The sequence below is a fragment of the Galleria mellonella genome, unplaced genomic scaffold, assembly GCF_026898425.1.
Source record: "Galleria mellonella isolate WM207_F2 unplaced genomic scaffold, CSIRO_AGI_GalMel_v1 utg99, whole genome shotgun sequence".
In the NCBI taxonomy this organism is placed as follows: Eukaryota; Metazoa; Arthropoda; class Insecta; order Lepidoptera; family Pyralidae; genus Galleria; species Galleria mellonella.
In genome coordinates this window covers 1,248,216-1,260,764 of record NW_026442184.1, presented here as the reverse complement: position 1 = coordinate 1,260,764, position 12,549 = coordinate 1,248,216, and the positions used below count along the sequence as shown (strand labels likewise).

Here is a 12,549-nt window from a genome sequence, read left to right as displayed (position 1 = left end):
GAAAACCGAGGAATAACTACATGGGACAGATAAAAGAAACACTAGGTGTTACGTCATATGGGGAGGTCAAAGATATGACTGGCTGGAAAAAATGCTTGATTTATATATATTTTTTATTGCACTAAAACATACAGTAACAACAATAAGTTAATAACAATGTTAGCAAAGGCGAAGTTTAGTTGCACCGAAAACACTCTTAAATTAAAAGAGAGAGATCTATTTATTTCTATTATAGAGGGTATTAATAAACAGTACCATAGACTTAGACCATCAATAAAACAATATTCCCAGTTACAATTAGATATACACTAACCACAATTCAAGTTAACAACTTAAACGAATGTCCCGCTACATCATCCATCAGCGTCATACACCATCATTTGTACTTAGCCGCCGTCCCGGAGCAATCCCGGTATTGAAACCCGGGACCGGGACTGTTTGACTAATAGCTCATCCCGTCCCGTCCCGTCCCGTCCCGCCATCACGGATCTGATTTATTAAATAAATTAACGTCCCCGTGATAAACGAGTGTTTTAAACGCAAACTGTGTTGCCAATCTCATAGAGTACTTACGTTGATATTATAGCCTCGTTACTCGTTTTAGTTGTTCTTTTTCTATTAATTTATTATCTCTATAAAATAAATCATACTAAGATGTTTTAAAAGAACATCTGCCTGCTCTCAAAATAAAGGCTTGCATTGACGAGATAATTTTATGCGTACAGAATAAGTACTTACGTTTGTATTCTTTGGTGACAAATTGTACTACATTTGTACGCCATAAGCCGAGAACTGTCCCGTATGCACGCAGGCTATTATCTTACTTATTTATTTTATACATTTTTCATTTAGTTACATTTAATAATAATAATAATTTATATAAAATATTTAATTTATATTTAATTTATAATAAAAATTAAATTTATATAATTTTTATTTAAGAAAGATACAGTTGCATAAGGTACAATTTACATTTTTTACAATTTATATACAACGAGGAAATATCTGCATTACCATCAGTCCCCAAACTAGGCCAGACCTGTATCTTGGGGACTATGAAAGCGATTACCTATTTAGTACACTTTATTTACAAAAAAATAAATAAATAACGAAAACTATGTGAAAAGGTGACTGCGTGTGTATGTGTGCGTGTGCGTGCGTGCGTGCGTGCGTGTGTATGTTGTGTATGAGTGAGTGAGTGCGTGCGTGCATACTTGTGCATTCGTGCATAAGTAAGTACGTGCGTATATGTATACTTACTTTAATACAATCCGAAATGAGTATATCCGTTGAAGAACTAAAGTAACTGATATAGCCCGAAGAATAAGCAAGATGAAATAGAAATAGTTTCAAGAACTGAAAGGCAATGGGAAAAAAGGTAATTGAGTGTCGACCCCGTACAAACAAACGCAGTGTAGGACGACCCCCACTAGACGGAGTGACGAACTCAAATGCATTGTATGGAGTCAGTGGATGTAGGTGGTTTAGGGCCGTACCTTACGGCAGTCTATGAGAGAAGCCTAAGTCCAGCAGTGGACGAATAACTGCTGATAAGATGATAATATACTTAATAAATATTTATTTCAAGTATTAAACATGTTTGCAAATAAATTAGATAGTCCTCTCTTGAGAATGCTTGCGAGAGACGAGAGGACTAAATCATTATTAATAATAAAGTATTAACATAATTTTAAGGTACACTTATTAACAAAAATGGACCCAAGATGTCTTAAACGAATAAATAAAATTAATTAATTAATCTTTTAATATTTTTTAAAAAAGTCATTAAGAACATGTCAGACATACCATACTATTCGAAAAAAAATCTAAAATGTAGATAGGTAAGCCGATTTTCAAATTTAAATATTATTTCTATGTTCAGATACTTAAAAAAAAAAACTTTTCGTTTTATATTTACTACTTTAAGTCATTACTCTTTACTATACTTTGCTTTATTTTATTGTGTACTTTAAATTAATTTCATTTATTTAATTAATGACTTGTTACACTAAGTTATAGTGCATAATAATGTCTACTGATAGTCGGTTTCCTGTCCATTTGCCTAATGACCTAATAACCTCAATAGTAGCCTTGTCAAAATGTAAAAACAACAGCAGCACCTCTACAGAGACAAATTGAGTAGACGTCCCCCACATTAGAAACTGTTTATGTATACATTTTAATAAAGTAACATTGATGTCGGTACATACTAACAAAATAACCGTTATTGAATATTTGCCAAATTTTAAACATAACTGTACAAGTATAGCTGTCTAAAGTTCCTATCAATATCGTTTTGTATAAATCTGTGGCTAGCTAAAATAAAAATCATATAATAATTCTATTCTTCTTTTAAGAGTTTCCTCTTGGCGGACAAATCATGCATTCTCTTCCAGCCAGCTTTATTCCAAGTCATATTTTTGACTCTCTATAAGTTATGACACCTAGTGTTTTCTTTATCTGTCCCATATAGTTATTCCTCGGTCTTCCCCTGCCTCTTTTGCCCTCTATTTTTTCTTCTAGTATGCTCTTTAAAAAATCTTCACGTATGGTGGTATAAGGAGGCGCGACATTTTGCCTCTTCTATTCTCTATTGTTTTATATTAAAGTTCTATTCTCATTCACCTTTTTTAAAACATATTATAGTGTAAAAATAAAAATATAATAAGTTCATTAAAATTATATTATAAAATCCTTACTTTCAATATTTATATTTATACAATATTATAAAATGGAACAATAATTTATTATGTATTACTGCATGCCTTCACGCTCATACTGGCCACAGACAAAAAATGAGAAAAAGGAATAATTCGACAATCCCCACGGGCTCACCCCTTGTACACGGCATAGGGCACATATTGCTAATAAAAACAGGAGCGACCCCCGCGTCTACTGAAATGGATACAATAAATAAATGCCGTAATTAACTCTATTCATACAGCAAATTATCTGTCGCATTTATAGCCCCAAAGTTTGGGCACAACAATGAGTACGAAATGCGCGCGAATTCGATGCATTTGACAGTTGGGGGCGGACATTTTGTATTGTACCTACTCATTGCAAATGGCGTAGGTCAGTGTGTTAAATACCGGATGTTTTGAACATCTGTACCGTAAATAGTATTGTTGGGTAATTTCTCGGAACGAATTAATTCACCCTAAATACTTAATTGTAATAATAGCTCATTTATTGCTGCCAATGATTGCCTGCCTACTACTACATATCGTATTTTATTTAAATAAATGTTACCTATAGAGACATTGGCCTCGATTCTGGGCCATTTTTCTAAACTTGTCTTTTAAACTAATATTTCAATTTGATAATTTCACGAAATTATTGCTTTGTAAGAAAGACATTATAAACTAAATTGAACATAATTTTAGTCTCAATCTATTAAAAATTTAGTTCATATTAGTCCTAAATATAAAGATTATGCTGTGATATCAAATTGAAATATTAATTTTATCGTTGCTTATTTAAAAAAAAAACAGCAGTTGACTTGCTTGCCCATTAAACTGAACGGTGAATTCATAAAAAAATACTAGACATTAAATTTACTCGAATAAGAAAGCAAAATGGTAGTATATTTATGTTTTATCTATTTATATGAATGTTCCGGTCTAATTCCGAGCGCGCGCTTATTCACTCTATTGAAAATTAGGGTCGTTCCTCCAGTATTTATTTAATGAAAATATTTTTCACTAATACTCGAATAATATATTTAACCAATTTCCCGTCAAGCAAACCTTCCGATGTACCTCCATCTCACCTTTAATCTAATATAAAACAGATTATACGGCGGCCTCGGCAGATTTATTGGCAGCCTTATATGGGCAATCAGTTATCTAAATAAAGGCAACCATTTCCACGTCCCCGCCTAACATGGCAACACTCGATTGAACGTTTCGAAACGTACACACACTGCGATAAAATGCTGACATAAATAAATGTATGTGACATTTGTCAAACAGTAGTATTTTTCAAAATACCTATAGAACGCTCGCCCGGAGAGAATCAAAAGAATATTCGAGTTTTGACATTGTGTAAAGAGGTTTGGGCTTTGAATTCACAGAAGAATTTAACATACGAGTATGATCAATTTAACATCCATCCATTTTTTTTTTTTATTAATGCATGGTAATTATTTCTAAAAGTCTTAATATAAATCTATTTTCGAAAAATATAATATCAGTGAGAGACCAACTGAGTAGGCAATTTGTTTATTCATAGTCAGTTTGAATAGCTATTGTATGGACAAGAAGGCCATATTTTAATCAAATACTTGTAATTAATTTTTACTTTGTATTTTATTTTTAATTTTTTTTTTTTTGTTTTTATTTATGTAAGATTGAACTCAGGTTAGTTGGCCCATCATGACCAATAGTAAATTAGGTTTTAACCACAATCGTTTCCAGGGAATACCGCGTGCAGGTCGACCCAATACAGTATATTACTAGCAATAGAGCTACTAGTTATATTACAAAACCCTATTATGATTAGATACTCTGAAGCTAAAATGAAGTCTTCACAATTGACAATTTATACAAGAATGATTTAAAAAAAGTTAAATAAAGCCACAGACTCTTGGCATTCACTTCTTCCTGTCTATCCCTCGACTGATCTGGCGTGAAGATAAATATAAATACTGCCATATCTTAGTAACTCCCAAACTCACAGGAAGCTATCAAACAATCAATAGTTACAATGAAAAATTTAATATCACATTAATCGTATTAAAATCTCCCAGTTCGAATATCAGTCGTAAACCCATCGTCTGTTAGTTAATAATAACTGCAGTTTAACTATAACTGGTGGACTATTTTGAACCGTAGTTAAACGTTATGTTTCGATTTATAGTGCGTTTTGTAACACAAAACTGTTTCTTCTGTAAACATGCGTGGATGTCTCCCATTCACGTGTCGTATGGCATTATTTTATGTCCATAATGGGAAAATCTGTTTCATGGAACACCGCATGTCTATGGCAATATCATAAAGAAGTATTTTTTATTTTGTCTACTGACCGGTTAATTTCTGTTATTACTAAAGTATTTCTGAAAATACTGTTTTTTTTTTTAACAATGGAAATGCCTACGCTAACAGTATCCGCTGGTGAGGCATTAGTGAGGAATGACAGGTGAGGACGAAAAGGCAGGTCAGTTAGCCCATCGTAATGAATATACCTGGAATTCAGCATAATGGATTCGATAGGACCGCGTAGAGCTCGACCTGACAGGGTATATTGCTAGTAATGAGACTGGTAATTCGCATTACTAATGGCCCCTCCTCCCAGAATCTGTCATTTAGTTACATTATATGAATACATTTATAATTGCACCAATTGTTTCTCTTAAATATTTATAATTATATTCTCATATGTGCATATTTCGTTCTATATATTCTATAAATATCCTAGAATAGAACAGAATAGAATAGAATTAAATTATTAACTTTGTACATATAACAGTAAAGATTACTTTGGACTTAACATCAGTATCAACAGAGTTATACCCTACCGGGGGTACAACAATAAGTGATTAACAATTATATAACCGCATTCGAGTATTCTGACACTTCCCTATGGTTGACTGGGAGAGAATGTTTTTAGCATTAAGTCCGCCATGTACACATATTTGTACTAATGAATAAATAAATAATATCGAATAAAACGCCTCTTACAAATACGTCATAAAAGATGTCGTGTCCATTGATTCGAAAGGGGTTTATACCTGACCTGACAACCTGTAACGTCTACGACCTACACATTGTAACCCAGTATTAGGATGTATTTAAGATATCTGAATCTTAATTAAGCACTGTACTATATAAAAACCAGGTTTTTCACTATTCAATCACATTCACAACCAATCCATTGAAGCAATAGCACTTGTAAACAATTCTATAAACAAAATGAAGTTCCTGGTACTACTCTTTGCTCTGTCTGCCATCCTATACACCACATCAGGAAACTCCGTTCAGTTCTACTGCGGCAGAAGGCTGTCGGAGGCTTTGGCGTACCTTTGCACAGAAGAGAATGTTGAAAAGAGATCCTTCAATAGTATTCCTAATGAGGAATATAGCTGGTCTATACCGGCCTTCCCAAAGTTCAGAGCTCTGGAAGGCGTGAGGGGCAAGAGACAAGGCGTGGCCACAGAGTGCTGCGAGAAAGCCTGCACGCTTTCTGAACTGCTGAGTTACTGCTAGAAGACTGAGTGAGCATCTCTTCTGATTTTCGTTATAAGATGTGCCATTTGTTTTTATTACTGAGGTGGTTAATTTAATAAATTGATGGAAAGTTACCATTATTTTATTTAAAAGCCTTTAAACCTTTGAATTACATAACGATTCGATTAATATAAATAAATGAGTTAAATTATTTAATTATTTTTTTATTTTATTTATTCATAAACAAAAATTTATATTTGAATGTCATAGTAGATACAATAATTTCATACAGTACATAAAATATCGATCTCATCATAATATCGACTATTATCCGTCCAGTGCTAAATTTAGGTCTCTCCTTTGGAGATTTTGCCAGTAGTTGCCACTCTTGGCAGGTGGGTTAATAACCGTGGTTAGGTTTTGGTGATGTTTTAAGAGGAATAATACTATCTATTATTCAACCATATATATATATTATACAACTTAGAATGGCAAACATGATGGAAAGTGGTACCTAACCGTCACCTATAGACATGAGCAGTACCATGGACATAACAGAGTATACTGTTTCGCCCACGATACCCCCCTTGCGTTGCCATTCCTGAGGACTCAGGTGTTATTCCTCTGTACCCAGTAAATTCACGCCATATCCCACCCTTCAAACCGAAACACAGCCATGCAAACACAACTGCTTCACGGTTGAAACACGAATGGGACAGAGGTACCAAAGCAATCGACTTTTGTACAAAGTCTCACTCTGATATTATATTATTTGTATATATTACTTGTATTTATAAAATTAGAAATATTGAAAAACAAATATGTAAATAATAATAAATAAAATACTATTTTGTGCAATGTTAAATACATTGCAGTAGTTATTAATATTGATACCGGTATTTTAATAAGTTATTAATAAGCTAGTAATTTTTAGTATTGGTAAATACCGATATCGGCCTCACTAGATTCTAGATTACATCAACTATTCCTGTCAACTTAGTGGATTACTTAACGATTAAGTTGGTAGTAATATTTAATGATAGATAATTAATAATTATAGTAGAATTAACATGAATGAACGAAGGTATAAATATATATATTTTTTTTATACAACTTAAGTCTCTGTCCCATTCGTGTCTCTACCGTGAAGCAGTTGTGTTTGCATGGCTGTGTTTCGGTTTGAAGGGTGGAATATGGCGTAATTTTTATAGGGTACAGAGGAATAACATCTGAGTCCTCAGGAATGGCAACGCATGGAAGGTATCATGGGCGAAACAGTATACTCTGTTATGTCCATGGTACTGCTCATGTCTATAGGCGACGGTTACCACTTTCAGTCAGGTGGACCGTCAGTTTGTTTGCCATTCTAAGTTGCATAAAAGAAAAAAAAACAATCATACAAGTATTCTCAAAGGAACCTACATAGGAGCATATATCTATGAAACAAATTCACGTAACTGTTTTCCTCAAAAACACATAAAAGCACCCTTAAATCGCAATTCATTCGCTATTCAATTTGAAGCCACGATAAGTGAAGCTATTGAGGTGTCAGATTGTAGAAAGAGAGAGCAGGTACTATGTATCCTTAATCTATGTGTCAAAGGAACTACATATGACCGGTTCTTTATCATAAGCATTCGTTATCATCATACAGTTGAATGAAAGTTAATTTCTCTTATCTACATTAAAGAATGTTTAGATGTTTGTACGTCTGTTACTCAGCCACGCTTAAACAGCTAAACGGATTTGACAATTTTTTTTTCTTCTTTATTAACCAACTAGCGGCCCGTCCCGGCTTCGGACGGATGGACATTTTTACATTTTAAAAAGTGGTTATTGTGACATAACGATAATAGTTGGACATATAGTGTCGCGAAGTTTTTTGTAGTTATTGATATTTCCTTCAATATTGTAGAACATACTTTTGTTCTATCACCAATAGTTTCAGCAGTGCACGCGACGAAAGATATTTTATAGCAATTTTTTACACCTTGAGCTACATTACTAAAGTTTTAGTAAGGATCCCTAATCTTTTCTAGCAATGAATATAGCCTATGTTACTCAGGGTGTTGCAGATTCAATTTAATATGTAAGAATGAACTCTTTTTATTATTGCACGTACTGGCCACTTATACTTTTTTACTATTAAAAATGTAATGCATTCTGTCGATTCTATTCAAATTTAGTAAAATGGATGTTGAAAACGTAATATGTATTTTATTTATCTCGTCGTCCTTATAAATATATGATAGTTTAGCCGCATTTGCATCGCAATTATCACAGTTTTCAACAATTGGCGACCCTGCCAGGATGGATGCAAAGAAACGGTGTCGACGGGCGGCGAGAGCACAAGTTAGTAAGATCTCTAATATTTTAGAAAATTTGTTAGATAAAGATGAACTAAATATATCAGAGATCGAATTGAATTATTTAGTACTTCAAGGAGTTATAAAGAAATTAGAGGTACTTGATAGAGATATAGAAATGTTGTTAGCTGAAAAAGATTATGACGAAAGTGGGCTAGAAAAAGAATATGAAGAGGTAATAGCTTACAATAAGAAATGGCTGACAATGAAAACAAGAGTCGAGAATGTTCTGTCTAAAACAAAAGAAGAAAGCGTTGGTTTTTCAGGATCTGAAACAGCAAAGAATTACAAATTACCAGTCCTGGAGTTAAGGAAGTTTGACGGATGTGTACGTAGTTGGTTACCCTTCTGGGGCCAGTTCCAGAAAATAGATGAGGATAAACAGATGAATGATGCGGATAAATTTCAATACTTAGTCCAATCTATGATGCCGGGAACAGAAGTAAGATCTTTTGTTGAAAGTTTTCCTCCAAATAAATCCAGCTACACACAATGCCTTTCTGATTTGAAGCGTAGATATGCACGTGAGGAATTATTGATTCAAGTTTATGTGAGAGAGCTACTTACATTAATAATAAATAAAGACAAAAATATGAATTTATCAAGCCTTTATGATCAACTCAACTCCCAGTTGCGCGCCTTAGAAACTTTGGGTGTAACACAAGATAAATATGCAGCATTTATTCTTCCAATGGTAGAATCGTCTTTACCATTAGACGTTTTGAAGGCATGGGAAAGAATTAAGCCAATTGAAGTACAAGATGAATTGGGAAGTTTACTACTGTTCATAAAACGAGAAGTCGAAAGCGAGCAACGAATTAAAATAGTGAAAAACTTTGGTAACACATCAGAGCAAACGGTTGCTACAGAATCGACAGCATCAACGTTAATGGCCGGAGTGAGCAGATCAGAAAGGAAACCTTTATGCATAAGGTGCAACAAAGGTCATGCTAGTGTAGAATGTCATAAATTGTCGAAGATGTCGTTAGAACAAAGTAAAGAGCATCTTAAGAAGGAAAAAGTTTGTCTAATATGTCTAAAACCAGGGCACTACGCCAAAATATGTAAAGCTTTTATTCAGTGCATAGCTGAAAAGAGACTGTCCACGAATACCAAACGATTAATGCCCTCTGGTAAGTTCCTTGAATATTATAAAGTAAGTTGTTGGAAAGAAAAGGGCATAATAGAGGAAGTATCGGAAGATAAATTAGGGCAGACGGTTCATTATTTACCGCATAGAGGAGTAGTTAAAGATGCAAGTTTAATAACAAAATTAAGACCAGTGTTCGACGCGTCGGCTTGTGATAAAAATGGTCGATCACTGAGTTCATACTTGAATAAGTGGTTAAACTTTTTAGATAAAATACGTCATTTATTAATGGGCTTTCGAAAGAGTGCTGTAGGGATCTCAGCCGATATTGCCAAAGCCTTTCTGCAAATATCAGTAAAACGTGCAGACAGAAATCTGCTAAGGTTTTGTGGTGGAAAGATGAATTACAAAAAGAGAAAGAAAAAGAAACTCATTTAAAAATTGATAATATTGTATTGATAGAAACTGAGGAGAGACAAGTAAAGTGGTCACTAGGAATAATCACAGGAATATATACTGAGAAAGATAAAGTGGATCGATCTGCAAAACAGCGTTAGGTTTTAAAATTCGACCATATCAAAGACTTTATTCACTAGAAGTTTTAGCGTAATCTTCTATATTTCTGATACATATTGAACTTGTAACACCTTAGTATTTATTTTCAACATATTTTTAGGTAGATGTAAAGGATGTTGCAGATTCAATTTAATATGTAAGAATGAACTCTTTTTATTATTGCACGTACTGGCCACTTATACTTTTTTACTATTAAAAATGTAATGCATTCTGTCGATTCTATTCAAATTTAGTAAAATGGATGTTGAAAACGTAATATGTATTTTATTTATCTCGTCGTCCTTATAAATATATGATAGTTTAGCCGCATTTGCATCGCAATTATCACAGTTTTCAACACAGGGTGAATGTAGCTTTGTAATGGTGTAAGAATTTTTGAAATCGGCAAAGTTGTTTTTGAGTTTATTCATTACAAATATACATACACACAAAAATACAGATCTTTCCTCTTTCCTCTTAGTGCAGATGTTCTTGTCGCACGATGTTAAGTCAATGTTTACATTATGATTTTTAAATTTACAAATGATAACAGTATTTGAAATATGAATTACATGACAATAATGTTGATTTGGTATACGGGTAGGTTTTTTTTTTGATTGGTAATAGAACGGTAACCCCGTCTGCGCGGGGGGAAAGGGATTGTTAGTAATGGAGACTGAGAATCCCATTGCTAGCACTATACCCAACCAGGTCGACCTCCTCGCGGTTCCCCCTGGAAACTATCATGGTTAATTCCTGATGAATTCATCATCTGGCCTGTTTTCATTCTCATCTATCACCCTTCACTGGTGCTCCGCTAGCGTATCCCGTTAGCGCAGGCGGGATTACCATACCATTTTCATCTATCAAAAAAAACCCCGTCTGCGCTATCGCCATACGCTAGCATGGCACTAGTGAGGGAAGATAGGTGAGGACGAAACAGGTCAGTTAGCCCATCGTGACGAATTCGACAATAAATTAATCACGATGGTTTCCAAGGAGAACCGCGTAGAGGTCGACCTGTTAGGGTATATTTTTAGTAATGAACCTATTAGATCTCAATACTAACTACCCCCTTCCCCCCACCATTAATATTGCATGCGTCCATAGACTACAATAACCGTCTACCAGGTACCCCGGCAAACGATCAATGTAGTTTTTGGACGCATGTTTATTTGCATGTCTGTATGTTTTGCCACCTTCATAGTATACAAAAAAAATAGAAACCACAAATTTTGACAACAGATCTGTCGAGGTAACCATTCGTAGCAAGGGGGAAAGGGATTGTTAGTAATGGAGACTGAGAATCCCATTGCTAGCAATATACCCAACCAGGTCGACCTCCTCGCTATTCTCCCTGGAAACTATCATGGTTAATTCCTGATGAATTCATCATGATGGGCTAACTGGCCTGTTTTCATTCTCATCTATCACCCTTCACTGGTGCTCCGCCAGCGTATCCCGTTAGCGCAGGCGGGGTTACCATACCATTCTCACCGATCAAAAAAAAAATCCATTCATAGCAGGGTGCCTCTTAACCGATAAAGTGTTTGTTTATTTAAACAAACATTTTGCGCAAACAAAATGTCGTAACAGCAATTCTATTTTATAAACGTTTCCCAGAACGACATTGTAAATCTACCCAGCGGGGTATTGACGAAAACACAACGGCTTCATGGACCACCCGTGACAGAAGTGGGCTGCCTATGCTGCAATGCAATATACAGACAGACATAAAGTTACATATTTTAAATATCTTGTTGTATAAATACCGTGTAAATGCCGGTTTATTATAACAAAGCGGTACATTTACATATTTAAGTTACAGCGATTTACACTCCTTATAATAATTTCTTGATTACAGTTATAGGAGAAAGACCCATTCACGACCCTATATGACCCTATTTGTTGCTTTATTTTACATTAAATTTCATAATTCCTGTGTGGTCTCGGCATAGGCACTAGGCCACCCCTTCCTTTCCCGTGGGTGTCGTAAGAGGCGACTAAGGAGGGCGAGGGCAGTATTTGAAATATGAATTACATGACAATAATGATGATTTGGTATACGGGTAGGTTTCTTTTTAATGATTGATAGTAGAACGGTAACCCCGTCTGCGCTATCGGTATACGCTGGCGGGGCACCAATGAGGAATGATAGGTAAGGATGAAGCAGGTCAGTTAGCCCATCGTGACGAATTCAACAAGAATTGTTCACGACGGTTTCCAGGGGGAACCACGTGGAGGTCGACCTAACAGGGCACATTTCTAGCAAACTCCATTGCTAACAATCCCTTTCCCCTCTAACAATGGTTGTTGTATGTATCGATTTACTAATTTTTGATTTCGAACATCCATAAAAAGTACTTTAAGT

General features: G+C 34.7%; 2 protein-coding genes and 1 long non-coding RNA gene across 4 annotated transcripts in view; 2 read left to right on the top strand and 1 right to left on the bottom strand.

Moving 5' to 3' along the window:
- The window catches only part of LOC128202471 (uncharacterized), a 338,352-nt gene that overhangs the window by 196,157 nt on the left and 129,646 nt on the right, over positions 1-12,549 (top strand). The gene's annotated exons all lie outside the window — the stretch shown is intronic.
- LOC113520003 (netrin-B-like) overlaps positions 1-12,549 on the bottom strand; it is a 233,002-nt gene that overhangs the window by 182,515 nt on the left and 37,938 nt on the right. The window lies entirely within an intron of this gene.
- Positions 5,793-6,245, top strand: LOC116413692 (bombyxin A-3 homolog). The gene has a single exon (XM_031914202.2). It carries the CDS (start codon positions 5,913-5,915, stop codon positions 6,204-6,206), a length of 294 nt encoding a protein of 97 aa, XP_031770062.1. The 5' UTR covers positions 5,793-5,912; the 3' UTR covers positions 6,207-6,245.

Bases quoted from the DNA above. Each gene is read 5' to 3' on its own strand.
- LOC116413692 (XM_031914202.2), top strand. From the start codon at position 5,913: ATGAAGTTCCTGGTACTACTCTTTGCTCTGTCTGCCATCCTATACACC.